The sequence below is a fragment of the Entelurus aequoreus genome, linkage group LG01, assembly GCF_033978785.1.
Source record: "Entelurus aequoreus isolate RoL-2023_Sb linkage group LG01, RoL_Eaeq_v1.1, whole genome shotgun sequence".
In the NCBI taxonomy this organism is placed as follows: domain Eukaryota; kingdom Metazoa; phylum Chordata; class Actinopteri; order Syngnathiformes; family Syngnathidae; genus Entelurus; species Entelurus aequoreus.
The window spans coordinates 1,060,883-1,086,301 of record NC_084731.1 but is presented as its reverse complement, the minus strand read 5'-3'; the positions used below and the strand labels follow the sequence as shown (position 1 = coordinate 1,086,301).

At 39.2% G+C, this 25,419-nt stretch overlaps 1 protein-coding gene across 5 annotated transcripts in view; it reads left to right on the top strand.

Moving 5' to 3' along the window:
- agap1 (ArfGAP with GTPase domain, ankyrin repeat and PH domain 1) overlaps nucleotides 1-25,419 on the top strand; it is a 210,179-nt gene that overhangs the window by 163,790 nt on the left and 20,970 nt on the right. For all 5 annotated transcript variants that reach the window (XM_062041900.1, XM_062041909.1, XM_062041927.1 and 2 more), the window contains 3 exons: nucleotides 7,073-7,227; nucleotides 10,325-10,415; nucleotides 10,498-10,720. In XM_062041900.1, coding sequence (XP_061897884.1) covers nucleotides 7,073-7,227; nucleotides 10,325-10,415; nucleotides 10,498-10,720 — 469 coding nt within the window. The remainder of the gene's footprint in view (nucleotides 1-7,072; nucleotides 7,228-10,324; nucleotides 10,416-10,497; nucleotides 10,721-25,419) is intronic.

Here is a 25,419-nt window from a genome sequence, read left to right as displayed (position 1 = left end):
AGCATCGGGCTTAACTGCAGATAGAAACAAAAGAAATAAACCCCTGACTGGAAGGATAGACAGAAGATCAACAATACTATTAAACCATGGACATGTAACTACACGGTTAATACTTTCCAGCTTGGCGAAGCTTAACAATGCTGTTGCTAACGACACTGAAGCTAACTTAGCAACGGGACCTCACAGAGCTATGCTAAAAACATTATCTCTCCACCTACGCCAGCCAGCCCTCATCTGCTCAACACCCGTGCTCACCTGCGTTCCAGCGATCGACGGAAGGACGAAGGACTTCACCCGATCATCCGTGCGGTCGGCGGCTAGCGTCGGCTAGCGCGTCTGCTATCCGAGTCAAAGTCCTCCTGGTTGTGTTGCTGCAGCCAGCCGCTAATACACCGATCCCACCTACAACTTTCTTCTTTGCAGTCTCCATTGTTCATTAAACAAATTGCAAAAGATTCACCAACACAGATGTCCAGAATACTGTGGAATTTTGAGATGAAAACAGAGCTATTTTGTATTGGATACAATGTGTCAGAATACTTCCGTTTAACTAGTGACGTCACGCGCATACGTCATCATACATAGACCTTTTCAAGCGGAAGTTTAGCGGGAAATGTAAAATGTCACTTTATAAGTTAACCCGGCCGTATTGGCATGTGTTGCAATGTTAAGATTTCATCATTGATATATAAACTATCAGACTGCGTGGTCGCTAGTAGTGGCTTTCAGTAGGCCTTTAATCATCCCACAAGGGGGAAATGATGTGGTTGCAGTGCAGATACAGAAAGTCCACAAACAATAAGGTAAAAAAAACACATGGAAACGTGAAAGAAGCCAAAGAACATGAAAAACATGGAGAGCACAGAAGTGATGCAACCACTTCAGCAGCGCCATTTCTACATACAACTACAAAAGTGAAACAACAAAAAAACATGAGCAATAACTAATACATTTTGCTCACGTACAATTCCACCATACAAAAACACCAATTCATGATTGACATTGTCATGATCTCTTAGCAATGTGCCACAACAAGTGTTGTCCAACTAGAGAGCACAGACCTCTGCCAAGCCTTATCTGGATCACCCCTTAAATAATTTCCCATTACTGACATTTCCGTACAGTTCAGTCAAACTCTGTACTAAACTTTTTTTAACTTAACTTAATACTTGTGTATGATTTTATTGTCAATTTTATTGCATGATTTTTGTATCCCTTTAATTTAGGTAGCCAGGGACTGCAAATGGAAATGAGCTATTTAGCTATAATCTGGTACAGAGCATATCTGTCTTTGAGCTTCATGTTTCTGTACATTGTCCCTTCAAATAAAGACTAAACTAACTAACTAATTCTAATGAAGTAACTAGCTGACTAACCTTATGGCAAAAGTAATCATTGCAGGGAATTTTGTATGCTGCATTATGACATCATAGTTTGTTAGGAAGATCCAATACAATCACTGATTGTTGTGACAAACCACCGAGTTTTTAGCTCATTAATTTGCCTTGTCTTGTCTGGCTTCTTGATTTTTAGCATGATTAATGAAATCTGAGCGGGTATCTCACACATACTGTATGTGTCAGTAATAGACCCCACAACAATCAATTGGCAGGTCTGATCCACTCACAGTGCTCTGTCTTTCTTCCATTATAATATATATATATATATATATATATATATATATATATATATATATATATATATATATATATATATATATATATATATACAAAAAGTTGTCAAAAAGGAGGAAAAACAGACAAAATGCACACACACTAAAGCACTGAGAGACTAAGAAGTCTTCTTTAGGGATGATGTTTGATAAGAAATTATCGAGTTCAAGCCCATTATCAAATCCTCTTATTGAACCGATTCCTTATCGATTCTCTTATCGAATCCAGATAGGTTGTTGTATATGGAAAAAAAACACAATATTTTGTTTAACAAAATCTCACTTTTATTTTATAAGGAAAAAAATAAATATATATTGACTGTTGTTACCCCCCCTAAAAAATCAAAATAAATAAATAAATATTGACTGTTGTTACCCATGGTATGGTATTTTTAATTTTTTTGTCATAAAAAAATACAATCGTGTGCTTACGGACTGTATCCCTGCAGACTGTATTGATATACAATGTAGGAAGCAGAATATTAATAACAGAAAGAAACAACCCTTTTGTGTGAATGAGTGTAAATGGGGGAGGGAGGTTTTGTGGGTTGGTGCACTAATTGTAAGTGTATCTTGTGTTTTTTATGTGGATTTAATTAAAAATATATATATATTTTTTTATTTCTTGTGGTTGGGGACCACTGGTGTAGGCTACAAGATAACGTTAACGTTATCAGACACATACAAAAAGGCTAACGTACTATGCTTAGGTAATGTTAGTCTAGCTAACATTACTGCAATCCTGGATTGACATACGAGGTAACTTTATTTTAGCCTAAAGGCTACGGGTGAGCAGATATGGAAATGAACCGGCAACAGTTAACGTTAGTTACTCACCAGCACTATCACTGGAATTGGCGCTGCAGGTTGAAGAGGGGCGTGCTTTGTCGCTGCTTCTCCACGACACCTTTCTCTAACCTTCAGGTTATGTGCAGCCTGAACATGTTTCAACATGCTTGTTGTACTTCCCCCCCTTACATGAGAGCGAAGCCTGGCAATAATTGCAGATAGCCGTTTCCTCGTCGTATTTTTTTGTAAAATGAAGCCATGCCATGAGGCGTTTTTTCCGGTCCATTGTTGATGCTGCTTTCTGTATCTGCCGCCTAATGACTGAGCTACGTCATTTCCTGGGACGTGCCACAGGGCATTTCCTGTGGGACGGGATTCATTCCCAGGGATTCTAATAAAGAACCAACTCTTTTTCTTTACTATAGTGGCCTCGATAACGGGAACCGGTTCTCAAAAAGGGATTAGAGTCCATGGAAACGGTTCTTTTCTTATCGAACAACCTGGAGAACCGGTTTTGAACATCATCCCTAGTCTTCTTTGCAGAGAGTGAGTGGAGGGCTGATGTGCTAAAGGTGTTTTTGTGTCTATAGGCACCAAACAAAATGACTGAGTGAAGCGTTGGTACACGGAGACATGGTTTGCACACGTGGAAACCTCCATTTACAAACCCCCCAATTTGCTAACTTTTCGATTTACAAACTTTTGAATGGGTCCAAGTATACATGACTTGAACAACAGTCAAATTAGTGGAACAGGCCACAGTTACCGGTACTGGTCCCCACTGCTGTAGTCCACTCTTTCCAATAGATGAAATTGTGCCTTTGGTCCTGGTTTTTCTTCACTATTTGGGAATGATGTCATTCCGTTGACCTCTCTCTTCTACCTCTCTTCTCTCTTTTCACCACCGGAGACGCAGCAAAACCTAGAATGTGGAAACTAAATCGTGTTGGTAGTCTGCACAGCGTTTACACAAACAGTCTGCACCAGTCTGAAGGTAAAAAAAAACCTGCTGTGGTGGCTGTCTGACGGACAGGTGGGGACCCCATTTTGACCCCGCCCATCCCAGCAGGGGTGGAGAAAGCATTCCCCAGTAAGCAATGATTTGCAGTGCGACTGAAAGTGGAGGTTAAATGTGGGCCAGGAACATGTTGCTTTACAGTTGATTCGTGCTTTACCAACTACAAAAGCCAAAAGCAGTGAAGTTGTCCCGTTGTGTAAATGGTAAATAAAAAGAGAATACAACAAATCCTTTTCAACTTATATTCAATTGAATAGACTGCAAAGACAAGATATTTCATGTTCACACTGAGAAACTTTGCAAATAACTTAGAATTTAATGGCAGCAACACATTGCAAAAAAGGCATGTTCACCACTGTGTTACATGGCCTTTCCTTTTAACAACACTCAGTAAAGGTTTGGGAAGTGAGGAGACACATTTTTCAAGTGGAATTCTTTCCCATTCTTGCTTGATGTACAGCTTAAGTTGTTCAACAGTCTCCCTTCTCATATTTTAGCAGTGTTTCCCACACATTCATTTATTTGTGGCGGCCCGCCACGAAATAATTACGTCTGCCACAAATTAATTTTAATTTTAATATTATTTTTTTATTTTTTGTCCTGTCCAGCTTCTCAGGCAAATCATATAGTTGTTGCCTTATTTGTATTTGACCACTACTGTTTTCTGTTTATTTGTTACTGACTGTGGCAGGACACCTCTGCCTCTGTTTCACTTTATGTTGCTGGTAAATAATATGGTTGTAGTAGTAGGCCAAAGTTAAATTATTTAGTATGCACTAATTAAAGGGGCAGAGCTTTAAGAGACATTTTAGCTTTTATATTTTATAAGATATATTTTTTGTAAGAACCACAATTAATAAATATATTTCAGTGAATAACTTATTGTTCAAGTCTGTATATAAATATGTACATAAAGTGTTGTAATTATATTGTAAAATGGACTTTTAAAACAAAACTGTTATTATTAATTAGTAAGTATACATTTTTTTAGCCTTTTTAGAGAAAATCATATCATTGTAGTAAATTATGCAAATTACACGATGATGTCATGGTGACCACGCCCATAGCCACGCCCCCACCGCCACAGGTATCTTGACAGTTTATGGGAAACACTGTTTAGCCTTCACACATGTTCAATGTCTGGACTACGGGCAGGCCAGTCTAGTACCCGCACTCTTTTACTATGAAGCCACGCTGTTGTAACACCTGGCTTGGCATTGTCTTGCTGAAATAAGCAGGGGCGTCCATGGTAACGTTGCTCGGATGGCAACATATGGTACGATTTACACAACGTGCCAACTTCACTAGTTTTGGGTTTTGTATCAACTGTAATATTTCGCACACCTTTCAGCACATCTTGCAAGATTTTACAACGACCTTGATGTTCAAAGTACTGATTCAGGCAAAGAATGTCATATTAGCTATGCCTACAACTTCCACAGCATACTTCCCAGTTGGAAGGTTGATGTCAAATCAGTGCTTACGTGATACAATCCGTGTTTGTTTGGTGCACTTTTTGCTGTGGAGAAGTTCCCTTCCCCCACCTGAGCCACATCACATCTTCATCCCCACCTGTATCATCCTGCCCCGCCCCTGAAGGTGTGGTGCGGGCAGTACGCGAGGCGTCCTGTCGGATGCCAGATGACATTATTCGAGGTGTGGCTTGTTTTTCCGTGTGAATGAGCACACGGACAGCAGCATGCACTATTTTCCAGGTTATTAAAGTAGTAAAATGCTGCTGATATGGAGAGTAATGACCTGTGTCGCAAAGCAATACTGTGCGCGCTGACATTTAAGCTTTTAATTTGTGTTTCCCGAGGCCCCGTTTGTGTCCCTCACGCCTCCCCTCTCATTGCACCTGGCGGCCTGCTGTCACACACACACACACACACACACACACATAGACACAGTATGCCTGTTCTGCCCCCTCCCTCTATATATTTGGTTTGTTCTGTTTGTGCTGCTAAAGGTTGCGGGTGTCAGAGTTCACAAATTGCCTCGCTGCCGCCTCCCTACATGAATGTCGCTCACAGTAGCCAAGAGCGCTGGCAGTAATTACTAATACAGCATGAGCGACTGGCCGTCTGGCTGCACTCGTGCATACTCTCAGGCCACCGTGTCGACTGAAGTGACACGGGGAGTGTTTACTTGACTTTAAAATAATTGTACTTTGTGTTTGCGGGACAAGTTACCAGAGTGAAGGACATTATAGTGACTAGGACTGGGCGATATGGCCTTTTATTAATATGTTTAGTCCATGTCACGATACACCATATATATGTGGATATGTTTAGTCCATGTCACGATACACCATATATATGTGGATATGTTTAGTCCATGTCACCATACACCATATATATGTGGATATGTTTAGTCCATGTCACCATACACCATATATATGTGGATATGTTTAGTCCATGTCACGATACACCATATATATGTGGATATGTTTAGTCCATGTCACCATACACCATATATATGTGGATATGTTTAGTCCATGTCACGATACACCATATATATGTGGATATGTTTAGTCCATGTCACCATACACCATATATATGTGGATATGTTTAGTCCATGTCACGATACACCATATATATGTGGATATGTTTAGTCCATGTCACGATACACCATATATATGTGGATATGTTTAGTCCATGTCACGATACACCATATATATGTGGATATGTTTAGTCCATGTCACGATACACCATATATATGTGGATATGTTTAGTCCATGTCACGATACACCATATATATGTGGATATGTTTAGTCCATGTCACGATACAGGATATATATATGTGGATATTTTGCCTTAGCCTTGAATGAACACTTGATACATATAATCCCAGCAGTATGATGATTCTATGTGTCTACATTAAAACATTCTTCTTCATACTGCATTAATATATGCTACTTTTAAACTTTCATGCAGAGAGAGAAATCACAACTAAGTCCATTTAGCAAAAGTGTATTTATTAAACAGTTATTAAGCAGTGGCACAAACAGAAAGTGCAAGATTGTCAGAGACATTTTAAAACAAGCTATAAGTGCACTTTAGTGCATGATGTCACTAAGATGACATATCAAAACAACACTGAATTAAAGTGCACTTTTTGTACAGAACGCCACTACAATAGTTTAAAACAAATAAAGTGCACTTTTGTGCATGATGTCACACAAGATATTTTAATAAGTGTCAAAGAAAAATGAGCTGCATAATAGTACATCAAATAGTGTATGTCCTTCACTATGTGGTAGGTTCCTGCGGACGTTATCTCCTTCTGTTGTTGACTATTTGTTTCATACGGTGTTGATGTGGAAATGGTTGCCTCAGCATTTTGTGGGTGTGGCACTGAACGGAGATGTTGACATGCAGAGTTTCAAACACTCTTCATTCTCAAGCGGGTGACTTTTCAAGTCATGCTACACATTAGCAGTGCTGCTACTTTTTTCCCTCCTGAGTACAGGGGGGACTCTGGCTAAGGTCCAGCTGCTCATAAACATCACTATTGTTAGCACAATGCAGCTCATCTTGTAGCCACTCACAATCTTTAACCCCTTTTCTCTCCTCTCTGTCACCCCCCAACAGAACAAGAGGAGAACTTTGAGTTCATCATCGTATCGCTAACGGGTCAGACGTGGCATTTTGAAGCCACTTCATATGAGGAAAGAGACGCGTGGGTGCAGGTCATTGAAGGTCAGATCCTGGCCAGTCTGCAGTGCTGCGAGAGCAGCAAGAACAAGGTGAGTGTCCGATCCTTTCAGGCAGTCACTACATTTCCATGCACTCAATTAGTACCACTTTTCAAAAAGTATTTTTGTTTTTCTATTTTTTACAATATTATTAGTATTAACTGTTATGAATATTAACATGTTTTCCTATATTATATGGCTTTACTCTGTCTATTGTACAATCAATCAGTCAATCAAAGTTTATTTATATAGCCTTAATCACAAATGTGTCAAAGAGCTGCACAAGCCACAATGACATGCTTGGCTGCATCTACGCAACAAAAAAGTCAACCCAATTTTTTTAAGGCTCCCATTAATGCCCTTTTAGCTTTCATTTCAGTATTGTTATTGCACTGGAGAATAATACAATGTGTTGATCAACTTGACATGCATTTGCATCACTCAACTCTGCTAAGCAATGTGCTCTACATACAACACACAAACAATGTGCTCTACATGCAACACACAAACAATGTGGTCTACATACAACACACAAACAATGTGCTCTACATACAACACACAAACAATGTGCTCTACATACAACACACAAAGACAAAGATATGTTTCTATGGGCCAATTTATTTTGGGCCAGAACAAATTGATAAAACTATTTTAAATAGCTGCAACATAACATACATAAGTAACACACCGCATAATAACAACATAGCTGTAAACCTGGCTTCACCCAAGGAAGGCACACATGACATGATTATACGTACTGTATGTCATGACACTATATACAGCACACACACTACATACACAAAGCCTAACCAGGCCTTTTTTTCTCTCAAGGAATTGTGAAATAAAATCATGTCTTCATGAGATCAACACTGTACTGAAGCCCAGAACACTCTACGCATTTCCCCAGTTTTAGTTTAGAGATAAGGAAAGATTGGCCTGGCCCACTAGGATCCCTCTTTATGTTTGTGAACTTTATAGTTTAGAGCAGGGGTCACCAACGCGGTGCCCGCGGGCACCACGTAGCCCGTAAGGACCAGATGAGTAGCCTGCTGGCCTGTTCTAAAAATAGCTCAAATAGCAGCACTTACCAGTGAGCTGCCTCTATTCTTTACATTGTATTTATTTACTAGCAAGGTGGTCTTGCTTTGCCCGACATTTTTAATTCTAAAAGAGACAAAACTCAAATAGAATTTGAAAATCCAAGAAAATATTTTAGAGACTTGGTCTTCACTTGTTTAAATAAATTCATTATTTTTTTTTACTTTGCTTCTTATAACTTTCAGAAAGACAATTTTACAGAAAAAATACAACTTTAAAAATGATTTTAGGATTTTTAAACACATATACCTTTTTACCTTTTAAATTCCTTCCTCTTCTTTCCTGACAATTTAAATCAATGTTCAAGTAAATTCATTTTTTTTATTGTAAAGAATAATAAATACATTTTAATTTAATTCTTCATTTTAGCTTCGGTTTTTTCAACGAAGAATATTTGTGAAATATTTCTTCAAACTTATAATTAAAATTCAAAAAAAATATTCTGGCAAATCTAGAAAATCTGTAGAATCAAATTTGAATCTTATTTCAAAGTCTTTTGAATTTCTTTTAAAATTTTTGTTCTGGAAAATCTAGAAGAAATAATGATTTGTCTTTGTTAGAAATATAGCTTGGTCCAATTTGTTATATATTCTAACAAAGTGCAGATTGGATTTTAACCTATTTAAAACATGTCATCAAAATTCTAAAATTAATCTTAATCAGGAAAAATTACTAATGATGTTCCATAAATTCTTTTTTTAATTTTTTCAAAAAGATTCGAATTAACTAGTTTTTCTCTTCTTTTTTTCGGTTGAATTTTGAATTTTAAAGAGTCGAAATTGAAGATAAACTATGTTTCAAAATTTAATTGTCATTTTTATCGTGTTTTCTCCTCTTTTAAACCGTTCAATTAAGTGTAAATATCATTAATTATTAATAATAACATAGAGTTAAAGGTAAATTGAGCAAATTGGCTATTTCTGGCAGTTTATTTAAGTGTGTATCAAACTGGTAGCCCTTCGCATTAATCACTACCCAAGAAGTAGCTCTTGCTTTCAAAAAGGTTGGTGACCCCTGATTTAGAGTGATGTGATAATCAAACACTCTAGAAGTCTAGAATGAAAGAGTATATAAGAGAATAGACAGAGTGTGTACCTTCAGTGATGAATGATGAGCAGAGGCAGAGTTTGGAGTGTCTTCTTTAGCTCGCTTTCCATGTTTAGGAGAAAACTCACTGTCCACTGTGTCCAGGAACTTGGAACATGTTTTTGTGCCATTTGCTGTTTGACGCCGGTATCATGCTAATTAGCTGCCTGAAAGCGGGCGACTCTACTGTAGAAATAGCCTGTATGTCTTCTAGCACATACGCTGCAATGGCTCTATCAATGTTGTACTGGCTAGCAGTCCCTCTGTTAAAATTCAGCCGGTGAAGTGGCATCGGAGTCTGTGTTTTCTTTACTTGCTTCGTGGAAGCATGTTGCTTTTGTAGCTGTTTCAGCAGATTTTAATTGGTGTTTTGGGCAGTAGATGGGATCTTTGATCCAAGACACAACTTACATTTAACTAAAATGTTCTTTTCTTTGTAGACAAAAGAAAAATAGTGAGAATATCTCCATGTTAAGAAACTCGACTCCAGCTCCGCCATGATGTCTTGTTAGTAAACACACACAGCGCGCCTCTTGTGAGACAGGAAGAATCAGAAGGACGACACTGCAGCTCTCCAATAAAACACACTCAGATATTCTCACGTTCTAGCCGATACTACATAAAAAATAACGCAGTAATGCATCATGTAGTCACGGTAACTGAGTTACTGAATATAAAAAATTACGCCTTAGACTACTAGTTACCGCCGAAAATAACAGCGTTACAGTAACGAGTTAGTCCCAACACTGATAGTCAATACTGCACTAATATTAGGCTTTATATATGCATTTTATACAATATATTACTTGTATTTGTTTTCAAGTTTTATATTTCACCGTGGCGGGTTGCCACAATCAGTTCTATTTAGAGGAAACCATGTCATGGTAACATAAGGTTCTTGCTGTACCTTTGAACAAGTTGCAACTATCAGTAGTGACATTTTGGTGGTTAATCTTTCTCTCAGTCTCGCCTGACCAGCCAAACGGAGGCGATGGCGCTGCAGGCTATCAGAAGTGTGCGTGGAAATAGCAGCTGTGCCGACTGTGACACTCAAAGTGAGTAGCGAGCGTTACTCAATGTTTGCTTGAAGTCCGCTCTTTGCCTTTAATGTTGTTGTTTTGATGCGTGTTCCTCCAGACCCTGACTGGGCCAGTCTCAACCTCGGCGCCCTGATCTGTATTGAGTGCTCTGGGATTCACAGAAACTTGGGTACTCACTTGTCACGGGTGCGCTCGCTGGACCTGGATGAGTGGTCCATGGAGCTAATCAAGGTCATGTCTGGCATTGGCAACGAGCTCGCCAACAGTGTGTGGGAGGCAAACTCACATGGTCACTTGAAGCCTGCACCAGATGCCAGCAGGTAGGAAACACCCTCATGTCAGCAGGTGCTAGTTTAGTGTTTGACCCTCCATTTCCACTGGACACTTCCTGCGGAAATCAGGGGTTAGTGAGTATGATGCAGTATTTCCATCTGTGGCGTTGTATTGTCAATCAATCAATCAAAGTTTACTTACATAGCCCTAAATCACCAGTGTCTCAAAGGGCTGCACAAGCCACAACGACATCCTCTGCTCAGATCCCACATCAGGGCAAGGAAAAACTCAAGCCAATGGGATGACAATGAGAAACCTTGGAGGGCGACCGTTGCAATGGACGTCGAATGGATCTAACATATTAGTGCGAGAGTCCAGTCCATAGTGGATCTAACATAATAGTGCGAGAGTCCAGTCCATAGTGGATCTAACATAATAGTGTGAGAGTCCAGTCCATAGTGGATCTAACATAATAGTGTGAGAGTCCAGTCCATAGTGGATCTAACATAATAGTGTGAGAGTCCAGTCCATAGTGGATCTAATATAATAGTGAGAGTCCGGTCCATATTGGACCTAACATAATAGTGAGAGTCCAGTCCATAGTGGATCTAACATAATAGTGTGAGAGCCCAGTCCATAGTGGATCTACCATAATAGTGTGAGAGTCCAGTCCATAGTGGATCTAACATAATAGTGAGAGTCCAGTCCATAGTGGATCTAACATAATAGTGAGAGTCCAGTCCATAGTGGATCTAACATAATAGTGTGAGAGTCCAGTCCATAGTGGATCTAACATAATAGTGTGAGAGTCCAGTCCATAGTGGATCTAACATAATAGTGTGAGAGTCCAGTCCATAGTGGATCTAACATAATAGTGTGAGAGTCCAGTCCATAGTGGATCTGACATAATATTGTGAGAGTCCAGTCCATAGTGGATCTAACATAATAGTGTGAGAGTCCAGTCCATAGTGGATCTAACATAATAGTGTGAGAGTCCAGTCCATAGTGGATCTAGCATAATAGTGTGAGAGTCCAGTCCATAGTGGATCTAACGTAATAGTGTGAGAGTCCAGTCCATAGTGGATCTAGCATAATAGTGTGAGAGTCCAGTCCATAGTGGGTCCATTGTGCGGGTTGGGAATTGGGGTTAGATGTTGTTATCGTCTAATTTGCATATAATCACAAATAATTCTGAGTTAACTATGCACAAATTGCGATTAATTGTGATAAATATTTTGATCTTTTGACAGCCCTAAAAATAATATATAATTGGGGTGTAACGGTATTGTAGATCCGCGGTATTGCAGTTCCAAAGTCTTCACAATAATGGCGTGAAGGATGACGGTATGAAACAAAAACTTGGTGTGTATTTTTTTGGGGGGCACTTTAGTGTTGACCATGTCTGAAATAAACTACATCTTCCAGAATTTTCTGCTTAGCACGGGGTCAGGAAGGTGGGGCATGTGGAGCGCCGTAAGAAGGTAGTGAAGTGTAGTACATAGTACTTAGTACATGAGAGGAATAGTTTTTTCTGGACATTTCCGGAAAAATGTCATCAAAATATATCCATAACCGTTTGAGTTATGTTGCTAACAAACAGACAAACAAACCCTGGCGAAAACAAAACCCCTTCGGTGGAGGTCTGGAGCGTTTCCATGGGGACACAACACAGCCAGCGGGTCACGTCACAGTCCATGGAGGGAAATCACCAAAAAAAAACTACGACTAAACTGACAAAACTGCTTGATTAATCCTCAATTTGTCCTTCAATTTTCTACCGCATGTCTCTCTCGCATGCAGGCCTGGCCCTAACCAATCTGGCGCCCTAGGCAAGATTTTAGGTGGCGCCCCCCCACATCGGCAGTGAAGTGTATATACTCACAAGAAACCGAATAGCTTTGTCTTTGACCTTTTTTTTTACTTAAAGAAAGCAAATTAACATATTATATGAGAATGTTATGTTATGATTATCTTTAACCGAATCACAGCAGTGCTCAAATTAAAAAACAGCATTCCCTCTCATGTGATATTGCTTAATTAACATTAATGATGTGCACTTTAACAACTAGGCTTACAACTATACCTAATATATAAAGGGGTGGAAAAGTGACTATTACCTGCAGGGCAAACATTAGCTAACCAGAAGGCAATAACAATGTAAACAAAAAACACCTGCTTAAAAGATCTAATACAAATGTCCCTGAGGAATGTAAGGTGGGAGTACTGTAATTACCTAACGTTACATTATTATTTTCCATAACAATTTAGCCCCCTCCACAATATTAACCCGACGTTAAAACAGAACTAGCTATTTATTGATTAGCAATTGCCGAATCATGTAACATTAGCTTAATGCTAAAAAGCCAGGTTACTATCACATTCTGTAACAGACAAATAATTTCATGTAGGCTAACGTTACCTACCTGCTACCTCTGTCTTTTTCTCGTTTCTCCTCCTCTTCTTTTCTATTTTTTCTTCCCTGGGCACCTGACAGTTTTGGCCGTTTTGACATCTTGTGTTGATTTTTTGATGTGGTGACGTCCAAAAAGACTCATGATACGGGAAGGGAGGGGGCGCACCCACGGGGGGGCGTAATGTTGTAACAAATAATATTTCTATTAAATAGGCTTTACTTTGCATTTTAATTAACGTGGGATTATTTTTTGTATTTAGAAATAATAGTACCAACTTTTTTTTTTTTTTTTTTTTCTCCGACATTTGTGGCACTGGCGTGGCGCCCCCTGATGGTCGGCGCCCTTAGCATTTGCCTATACGGCCTATGCCACGGGCCGGCCCTGCTCGCATGTCTTTTTATGGAATGTACTTGTTGCTTTATACCCCACATGTTCCAAATGCACTCTTAAAATATCCTCCACTGCTATGCTAACTTATGTTTCAATATTTCCTTTATTTCTTTTATTTTTCCTACACTGCATTCGTCATAGGTGGGGGAAATAATAGATTTTTACATGCATTGCAATTGGGACATGGGCGATTGTAAAATTGATTAGTAAGCGTCAATAATCAATGATTAATCTGTTGTAAACAAAGGCTGACTGCAGTGAGACACCTCACAGAGAGATCCGACCAGCTCCCTTTCTTTTTTTCCATTCATTGAATACATTTAAAGGCCTACTGAAATGAATTTTTTTTATTTAAACGGGGATAGCAGATCTATTCTATGTGTCATACTTGATCATTTCGCGATATTGCCATATTTTTGCTGAAAGGATTTAGTATAGAACAACGACGATAAAGATTGCAACTTTTGGTATCTGATAAAAAAAAGGCTTGCACCTACCGGAAGTAGCGTGACGTAGTCAGTTGAACATATACGCAAAGTTCCCTATTGTTTACAATGATGGCCGCATGAAGTGAGAGAGATTCGGACCGAGAAAGCGACAATTTCCCCATTAATTTGAGCGAGGATGAAAGATTTGTGGATGAGTAAAGTGCAAGTGAAGGACTAGTGGGGAGTTGAAGCTATTCAGATAGGGAAGATGCTGTGAGAGCCGGGGGTGACCTGATATTCAGCTGGGAATGACTACAACAGTAAATAAACACAAGACATATATATACTCTATTAGCCACAACACAACCAGGCTTATATTTAATATGCCACAAATTAATCCTGCATAAAAACACCTGCGTGTTTGTTATGCTAGCTCCTAGCTCCTCTGCTAGCTCCTAGCTCCATAGAACACGCCAATACAATTCAAACACCTGATCAACACACACAATCACTCAGCCCAAAAGACCGTTTACCTAACCCAAGGTTCATAAAGCTTATATATTTTTAAAAAGTTACGTACGTGACGCGCACATACGGTCAAGTTATCGAATGTTTAGCAGCCAAGGCTGCATACTCACGGTACCTGATATTCAGCTGGGAATGACTACAACAGTAAATAAACACAAGACATATATATACTCTATTAGCCACAACACAACCAGGCTTATATTTAATATGCCACAAATTAATCCTGCATAATAACACCTGCGTGTTTGTTATGCTAGCTCCTAGCTCCTCTGCTAGCTCCTAGCTCCATAGAACACGCCAATACAATTCAAACACCCGATCAACACACACAATCACTCAGCCCAAAAGACCGTTCACCTAACCCAAGGTTCATAAAGCTTATATATTTTTAAAAAGTTACGTACGTGACGCGCACTTACGGTACGGTACGTGTTATGCTAGCTCCTAGCTCCTCTGCTAGCTCCTAGCTCCATAGAACACGCCAATACAATTCAAACACATGATCAACACACACAATCACTCAGCCCAAAAGACCGTTCACCTAACCCAAGGTTCATAAAGCTTATATATTTTAAAAAAGTTACGTACATACGCAAAAAAAAGCCAAAGCTGCATACTCACAGTAGCACGTCTGCGTCTTTGTCATCCAAATCAAAGTAATCCTGGTAAGAGTCTGTGTTGTCCCAGTTCTCTACAGGCGTCTGTGTATCCAAATCAAAAGTCCTCCTGGTTAGAGTCTCTGTTATCCGAGTTCTTCCATCTTGACTGCATCTTTCGGGAATGTAAACAAAGAAGCGCCGGCTGTGTACTGTTGTGGCTGACTACGTTCGAAAAATACGTCCATTTCGCACCGACAACTTTTTTCTTTGCTTGCTTGGCTTCCTTCTCCATAATGCAATGAACATGATTGAAACAGATTCACGAACACAGATGTCCAGAATACTGTGGAATTATGAAATGAAAACACAGCTTTTTCGTATCGGCTTCAATGTGGAAGGCATACCCGTGTTCGTCGGGCTACGTCACGCGCATACGTCATCCTCAGAGGCGTTTCGAACCGGAAGTTTAGCGGCAAATTTAAAATGTCACTTTATAAGTTAACCCGGCCGTATTGGCATGTGTTATAATGTTAAGATTTCATCATTGATATATAAACTATCAGACTGCGTGGTCGGTAGTAGTGGGTTTCAGTAGGCCTTTAATGGGAATTGATTGGACAGTTTCTTAATACAAATTCACTGTTTTTAAAAGTTGGAAGTGATTAATTGTTAGTGAAACGAAAAGAAAGAGGAAAAAACGGCATCAATTAAGGATGCATCAATAATGAAGCTCCTGAATTGTAATCCTAATCAAATGTGGATTCCCACCTCTAGTATTCATACATGCACTACATGTTCTATTTGATGACAATAATCACATAGCCCTGTGTTATGTTGGCCTATAACCTCAATCTATTAATGATATCCTCCTCTTTCCTGTTGCTATTACCTCTTCTTACCTTTGGACTCTGTAATACTGCTTACCTTTTCCTGCTTTCTTCCAATTATCCAGACATTTTTTATTGACTTTACCACACATGTACTGCACTTCCAGCTTTATTTACTCTAAAGATTTTCGGAGCTATTTCATATATTTAAATCAGTGGTTGTTAACCTTGTTGGAGGTACGGAACCCCACCAGTTTCATATGCGCATTCACCCAACCCTTCTTTAGTGAAAAATAAAATTGTTTTTTTTTTCTCAAATTCAAGACAAAGTTATGTTTTTTTCTACTGGTGCTCAAAATGAAGTGTGCATGAACATCATCATGTTCAAAGAACAAAACCAACACATTGCATAAACTCACAACAAATTACACACCTGCGAATCAGATGGAAAATTAGAGGGAACATTGTTTGGGGGTATCCATAATACGGGGATAGGGAGAAGTTTTTATTTACACGATGAGTCTGGTGTGTCATACTCTTGACATCAGATTATTGCTAAATCATCACGCACACTCAGGAAATGAATCAAATATTATTTTACTTGTTTTGGTTAATCTAGCACCTTCCTAGACACTCAAAGTGCTTCACAGAGAGAACTGAGAACCCACCATTCAGTCACTCCACATTCACAAGTTGATGGTGGTAAGCTACATCTGTAGCCACAGCTGCACTGGCAGAAACCTGACTGCCAATCTGCGCCTTTGCCCTCTCTGCACAGCACATTCACATTCATACACCGGTGTGAGCGGCACTGGGAGCAAGGTAGGGGAAGTGCAGTGTTTCCCATAAACTGCCAAGATACCTGTGGGGGGCGTGGCTATGGGCGTGGTCACCACGACATCATCGAGCAATTTGCATCATTTACTACAATGATATGATTTTCTCTAAAAAGGCTCAAAAAATGTATACTTACTAATTAATAATAACAGTTTGGTTTTAAACGTCCATCCATCCATCCATTTTACAATATAATTACAACACTTTATGTACATATTTATATACAGATTTGAACAATAAGTTATTCACTGAAATATATTTATTAATTGTGGTTCTTACAAAAAATATATCTTATAAAATATGAAATGTCTCTTAAAGCTCTGCCCCTTTAATTAGTGCATACTAAATAATTTAACTTTAGCCTACTACTACAACCATATTATTTACCAGCAACATAAAGTGAAACAGAGGCAGAGGTGTCCTGCCACAGTCAGTAACAAATAAACAGAAAACAGTAGTGGTCAAATACAAATAAGGCAACAAGAGAAGTATCCTACACTTCTCTTTTGTAAAGTAAATCTGAACAGCCTATATGGGCATCTACATCTACTATAGGATTTTCCTGAGAAGCTGGACAGGACAAAAAAAAAAAAAATATATATATATATATATATATATATATATATATATATATATATATATATATATATATATATATATATATATATATATATATATATATATATATATATTTATTTTTTATTTATTTTTTAATTTGTGGCGGACGTAATTCTTTCGTGGCGGGCCGCCACAAATAAATGAATGTGTGGGAAACACTGAAGTGTCTTTACCCAGAACACAACAGCAGTGACTAGGATGGCGGAAGCTGAAATGGTACCAGAAACCCTCCAGTTTCTGGACAGTTGCTCTGCCATCTGAGCGATGTCGCCCCTTAAGACTAAAAGTTGAAGTAAAAGTAAAATCAGATTATCCACAATTTTGCTTAAATGTGCACAACCAGGGAGAATTCTTAACAGGTAGCGCAAAACTATTCATGGCATTCCATATTTATCTAAGGCAGCTTGCCGAAGAAAAGAATGTATGGTAAACACTGTCAGGTGTGTGCCTCATGGTTGTAGCATGTTATCTTTTCAACGCCATCTGACATCACATCATTACAGCTGATTGTCAACCACTGAGAGAGCGACTTATCAGCCGCATGCTCTCCCTCCACCTGGACCAAACATGTCTTCAAAAACCACTTTCAATCTCGGAACTTTGATACCCAGAACACTACTTAGTGTTGGTATGTTTAGGCAAGCAGAAGTAGGAAATAGAACAAGAGTATAAAACACATGATTGCAGTAAAATGCAAATGAACATAAATCAGGTATCCATCCATTGACAGACTGCGCACACACACACACACACACACACACACACACACACACACACGCACGCCGTGCGTATTGACGTGCCATTAACCCTAGTCCATCAGAGTGCTAATGCTTTTATTGTTGCTCATGTTCCTATTTATTTATGAATCTGATGTATGTGTTTCCCCGTGAAGAGATTAGAGCGAGTCAATATTATCTCAATTTAGCCGCGCCGCTCCACTGCAGCTGCATCACTCTCCCGCCCGTCAATAGTATTATCAGGCTATTCCTTAAGTGCCTCACATTCCCTCCCTGTCTAGTGTTCATGACTGCTGTCTAATCTCCTGAACATCACACAGCTTTGTGTTACTAAGTGTGACCCGAGCACACGTCCAATACTGTCATTAACCAACATTGATCACTTTAGCCTGCTGTTTGCCTCCAAAACTTTCTCTTACTCTGCAATTGGAGCTTTCCTGGAACATTTCCTATTTTCCCTTGTCTGTCCTTTATAGAAGCTTATTAGTCTGCACCCACAGAAAGGCATGACAGTTCTATAGAGCCAGTAGTGGTCTATTAAGTGACATGTTGTTGCACACACTTCTTAACATGAACCCTTTTCCAAACATTGTTTCTTTTTTTACTTGTGTTTATTTTATATATTTACAGACATTATTTGATATTACAATATTGTTGTGCTAAATATACTAAGCATAATGCTGCACTAAATTGAGCTTTTAAAACGCTTTTTAAAAATGTTTAAATTATGTGATTCTTTTATAGATCTACTGCAGGGGTCACCAACCTTTTTGAAAGCAAGAGCTACTTCTTGGGTACTGATTAATGCGAAGGGCTACCAGTTTGATACACACTTAAATAAATTGCCAGAAATAGCCAATTTGCTCAATTTACCTTTAACTCTGTTATTATTAATAATTAATGATATTTATCTTTGTGGAAACACTGATCATCTTAATGATTTCTCACAAAAAAATATATAGAAACAGATAAAGGGGCAGTATAGCTCGGTTGGTAGAGTGGCCGTGCCAGCAACTTGAGGGTTGCAGGTTCGATCCCCGCTTCCGCCATCCTAGTCACTGCTGTTGTGTCCTTGGGCAAGACACTTTACCCACCTGCTCCCAGTGCCACCCACTCTGGTTTAAATGTAACTTAGATATTGGGTTTCACTATGTAAAGCGCTTTGAGTCACTAGAGAAAAGCGCTATATAAATATAATTCACTTCACTAAGTGCACATTTTTCAAATTGAACATTTTCAAATGATGACTTCTAAGACAGTCTTGTGAAATCACAATACCCCATTTTAACTAGCTAGCCACTAACATTTTTGAACAAATCATGAATTTGCACCATGTTTGTACAAATAATAACTCATGTAAAATACAAAAGTCAACTCTCAAATTTTTAAATAATTCATGTCACACTTTGAACTGGACACCAAATCTGTTATCTGTTTCTTTGTCAGTTAGTGAAGACCAAGTCTTTCAAATATTTTCTTGGATTTTCAAATTCTATTTGAGTTTTGTCTCTCTTAGAATTAAAAATGTCGAGGAAAGCGAGACCAGCTTGCTAGTAAATAAATAAAATTTAAAAAATAGAGGCAGCTCACTGGTAAGTGCTGCTATTTGAGCTATTTTTAGAACAGGCCAGCGGGCTACTCATCTGGTCCTTACGGGCTACCTGGTGCCCGCGGGCACCGCGTTGGTGACCCCTGATCTACTGTATCAATCTCATTCCAGCTCACCGAGCCTCTACTAAAACTTGTACACTTTAGATGACCATTTGTCTCTCTTAGTAAAGGTTTACTTCTGGTATTATGTCTGTGAGAAGTAGTGGTCACTGGAATGAGTCTAGAACTCAACCCTACATAGTACAAGCACTGTGTAAGCTTCAGTAGATTGTACCCATAAAAAAAGAGGATTTGAATAAGCATTAAAGTTTGCACATAATATTGACTTTCTTCTGAAGAATCCTCACTTTTTAAAGATAACTGGGATACATGTTACATTATATGACATTGAAATAGTTTATATGTGGTTCTAATAAGAGTCCGATGCAGAATTAGGAGAGCGTCAAGAGGAAGAAAGTGCCTCCATTTTGACCGACATATTTTGATCATTTATTCGTTAAATATTAAATATGGTTTTTAAATGTATAAATCCGTCTATGTATAATCCATGGAATTTAGTGCGCTCAACTCTCTCAATTACTATACCATTTATTTCAATCAGTATCTTATCAAAGTTTTTATGGCTTCTATTTAAACAAAATATTATATTTGTTTTATTTATATTCAAGGATAATTTATTACATTTAAACCAATTAACTGGGTTATACTTGTATAGCGCTTTTCTACCTTCAAGGTACTCAAAGCGCTTTGACACTATTTCCACATTCACACACTGATGGCCATGCAAGGCCCTAACCACCACCCATCAGGAGCAAGGGTGAAGTGTCTTGCTCAAGGACACAACGGACGTGACGAGGTTGGTAGAAGGTGGGGATCGAACCAGGAACCCTCAGGTTGCTGGCACGGCCACTCTCCCAGCAGCGCCACGCCGTCCCCAACAAACTAAATAACTAATTAACTTCAATGAACTACCGTAATTTCCGGACTATAAGCCGCTACTTTTTCCCCTCGTTCTGGTCCCTGCGGCTTATACAAGGGTGCGGCTTATTTACGGCCTGTTCTTCTCCGACACCGACGAAGAGGATGTCGGTGGTTTTAGTACGCAGGAGGAAGACGATGACACAATGATTAAAGACTGACTTTTCATATACCGGTAGGCTGGTTATTTTGATAACGTACAGGCGAGCACTTTGTATTACTTTGCACCGTTGTATTATTTGTACTCTGCACGAATGCTGTTCGCCATGTCAAAGATGTGAAAGTTTGATTGAATGATTGAAAGATTTATTGTTAATAAATGGGACGCTTTGCGTTCCCAAACAGTCATCTCTGTCCCGACAATCCCCTCCGAGGTAGCAGGAACCCCTATATACTACGGTAATTACACATCAAAACCCTGCGGCTTATAGTCGGGTGCGGCTTATATATGGAGCAATCTGTATTTTCCCCTAAATTTAGCTGGTGCGGCTTATAGTCAGGTGCGGCTTATAGTCCGGAAATTACGGTAATTCACTATTTGCAAACGTTTGAAGGCTTTTAGGAGTTTAGTGTGACAGATAAATTGCTGTCATCAGCAAAAATGACTCAGTGAAGGATAATTGAAGAGTTCGTATATAATATGAAAAGAAGTGTTCCCAATATGGAGCATTGTGGAACTCCACATGTTGTAATTTGACTTGGACATTTGCTGTTATTGATGGTCTCATATTGCTCCTTTTCAAAATAATAACTTCCTAACCAAGTCAGTGCAACCAATCTGATAGCACAATGTTGCAATTGACTCAATAAAATGTCAAAATCAGTGGTATAAAATACTCTCCATTATCAACAGCATCATTGATTAGTTCAATTCGATCAAGGATTGGCTTAGCGGTGGTATTCCTTTTCCTGACGCCATATTGGGATGGGATGAGTATATTTACTTTATCCTAGTAGCTGCTTATTCTATTATATATAACTCTTTCAAGTACCTTTGAAAATGTTGGTAGAATCTATGTAGGTTGATCATTTTGCAAGTTGTTGTTATCACCAGCTTTGTGAATTGGTAATATTTTTGCCCTCTTCGTCATTTAGGTAGCACTCATTGGAGCAGAGAGACATTTATACAATAATCTGCAATTTCATGTACAATCACTTTTTCAGTTTTACTACAACATCATCAACACCAGCAGTGTGGGATCTTTTCAGGTTCATTATAATTTTAATACCTTTTGATTTATTAGTAGGTGTAAGAAAACATTTGAGGTAATGTTGGTATGCTGTTCCCCTTTGTGGGGTTATGTTTTTCAAAAGTATTTCACCTATAGAATAAAGTCTCAGGGAGTTCAATTGATCACTACTGGACTGTTTGGTTTGTCTTAAGACGTTGCACCTCTCATCCGAGTAGACTTCATCACTTCATGTTCATAGACTTAGATTGGTCACATCGAGTCTTGGACTTAGATTGGTCACATCGAGTCTTGGACTTAGATTGGTCAGATGTAGTCTCACACTTAGATTGGTCAGATGTAGTCTCACACTTAGATTGGTCAGATCTAGTCTCACACTTAGATTGGTCAGATCTAGTCTTGGACTTAGATTGGTCAGATCTAGTCTCACACTTAGATTGGTCACATCTAGTCTTGGACTTAGATTGGTCAGATCTAGTCTCACACTTAGATTGGTCAGATCTAGTCTTGGACTTAGATTGGTCAGATCTAGTCTCACACTTAGATTGGTCAGCTCTAGTCTTGGACTTAGATTAGTCAGATCTAGTCTCACACTTAGATTGGTCAGATCTAGTCTTGGACTTAGATTGGTCAGATCTAGTCTCACACTTAGATTGGTCAGATCCAGTCTTGGACTTAGATTGGTCAGATCTAGTCTTGGACTTAGATTGGTCAGATCTAGTCTCACACTTAGATTGGTCAGATCGAGTCTCACACTTAGATTGGTCAGCTCTAGTCTCACACTTAGATTGGTCAGCTCTAGTCTTGGACTTAGATTGGTCAGATCTAGTCTTGGACTTACATTAGTCAGTCTAGTCTTGGACTTAGATTGGTCAGATCTAGTCTTGGACTTAGATTGGTCAGATCTAGTCTTGGACTTAGATTGGTCAGATCTAGTCTTGGACTTAGATTGGTCAGTCTAGTCTTGGACTTAGATTGGTCAGATCTAGTCTTGGACTTAGATTGGTTAGCTCTGGTCTTGGACTTAGATTGGTCAGATCTAGTCTTGGACTTAGATCGGTCAGCTCTAGTCTTGGACTTAGATTGGTCAGATCTAGTCTTGGACTTAGATTGGTCAGATCTAGTCTTGGACTTAGATTGGTCAGATCTAGTCTCGGACTTAGATTGGTCAGATCTAGTCTCACACTTAGATTGGTCAGATCTAGTCTCACACTTAGATTGGTCATATCTAGTCTCGGACTTAGATTGGTCAGATCTAGTCTCACACTTAGATTGGTCAGATCTAGTCTCACACTTAGATTGGTCAGCTCTAGTCTCACACTTAGATTGGTCAGCTCTAGTCTCACACTTAGATTGGTCAGATCTAGTCTCACACTTAGATTGGTCAGCTCTAGTCTCACACTTAGATTGGTCAGATCTAGTCTCACACTTAGATTGGTCAGATCTAGTCTCACACTTAGATTGGTCAGATCTAGTCTCACACTTAGATTGGTCAGCTCTAGTCTTGGACTTAGATTGGTCAGATCTAGTCTTGGACTTAGATTGGTCAGATCTAGTCTTGGACTTAGATTGGTCAGATCTAGTCTTGGACTTAGATTGGTCAGATCTAGTCTTGGACTTAGATTGGTCAGATCTAGTCTTGGACTTAGATTGGTCAGATCCAGTCTTGGACTTAGATTGGTCAGATCTAGTCCCACACTTAGATTGGTCAGATCTAGTCTTGGACTTAGATTGGTCAGATCTAGTCTCACACTTAGATTGGTCAGCTCTAGTCTTGGACTTAGATTGGTCAGATCTAGTCTCACACTTAGATTGGTCAGATCTAGTCTTGGACTTAGATTGGTCAGATCTAGTCTCACACTTAGATTGGTCAGATCCAGTCTTGGACTTAGATTGGTCAGATCTAGTCTTGGACTTAGATTGGTCAGATCTAGTCTCACACTTAGATTGGTCAGATCGAGTCTCACACTTAGATTGGTCAGCTCTAGTCTCACACTTAGATTGGTCAGCTCTAGTCTTGGACTTAGATTGGTCAGATCTAGTCTTGGACTTACATTAGTCAGTCTAGTCTTGGACTTAGATTGGTCAGATCTAGTCTTGGACTTAGATTGGTCAGATCTAGTCTTGGACTTAGATTGGTCAGATCTAGTCTTGGACTTAGATTGGTCAGTCTAGTCTTGGACTTAGATTGGTCAGATCTAGTCTTGGACTTAGATTGGTTAGCTCTGGTCTTGGACTTAGATTGGTCAGATCTAGTCTTGGACTTAGATCGGTCAGCTCTAGTCTTGGACTTAGATTGGTCAGATCTAGTCTTGGACTTAGATTGGTCAGATCTAGTCTTGGACTTAGATTGGTCAGATCTAGTCTCGGACTTAGATTGGTCAGATCTAGTCTCACACTTAGATTGGTCAGATCTAGTCTCACACTTAGATTGGTCATATCTAGTCTCGGACTTAGATTGGTCAGATCTAGTCTCACACTTAGATTGGTCAGATCTAGTCTCACACTTAGATTGGTCAGCTCTAGTCTCACACTTAGATTGGTCAGCTCTAGTCTCACACTTAGATTGGTCAGATCTAGTCTCACACTTAGATTGGTCAGCTCTAGTCTCACACTTAGATTGGTCAGATCTAGTCTCACACTTAGATTGGTCAGATCTAGTCTCACACTTAGATTGGTCAGATCTAGTCTCACACTTAGATTGGTCAGCTCTAGTCTTGGACTTAGATTGGTCAGCTCTAGTCTTGGACTTAGATTGGTCAGATCTAGTCTTGGACTTAGATTGGTCAGATCTAGTCTTGGACTTAGATTGGTCAGATCTAGTCTTGGACTTAGATTGGTCAGATCTAGTCTTGGACTTAGATTGGTCAGATCCAGTCTTGGACTTAGATTGGTCAGATCTAGTCCCACACTTAGATTGGTCAGATCTAGTCTTGGACTTAGATTGGTCAGATCTAGTCTTGGACTTAGATTGGTCAGATCCAGTCTTGGACTTAGATTGTTCAGATCTAGTCTCACACTTAGATTGGTCAGCTCTAGTCTTGGACTTAGATTGGTCAGCTCTAGTCTTGGACTTAGATTGGTCAGATCTAGTCTTGGACTTATATTGGTCAGATCTAGTCTAGCGGCTGGTGCCAAAACCCCAAATATTTACACTCCAAAACCAGGAGGGTGTACCTGGCAAGGGTGGTTTCGCCCTATGGTAGTGAGAAAAATGATTGCTTTGATTCAAACATGCAATCTTACTGTCAAAGATTAATTTCCCCTCGTTAGCGCTGAGGTATTGTGTGGCATACCGATCGCTGTGGATGAACTACTACCAGTCCAAAATAGTCTGAATCCCCCACGTTAGCATTCCATTGAGTTGTAAACAAAAGAATAGGAGTGAGAGTACTATAGAAGTGAACTAATATTAAAACTGCTGGCAAGATCAACAACATCGGGATAGTAATGTTCATTTTGTTTCATTTTGGTGTCATGAAGGACAGTAGATTTTTGACTGGGCACATTTTTTAAATACTTTCCTGCCTTGCTTTTGATCCCCACAAGAAGACTTTATACGATCAGTACAATCATTTCTGCCTTCTTC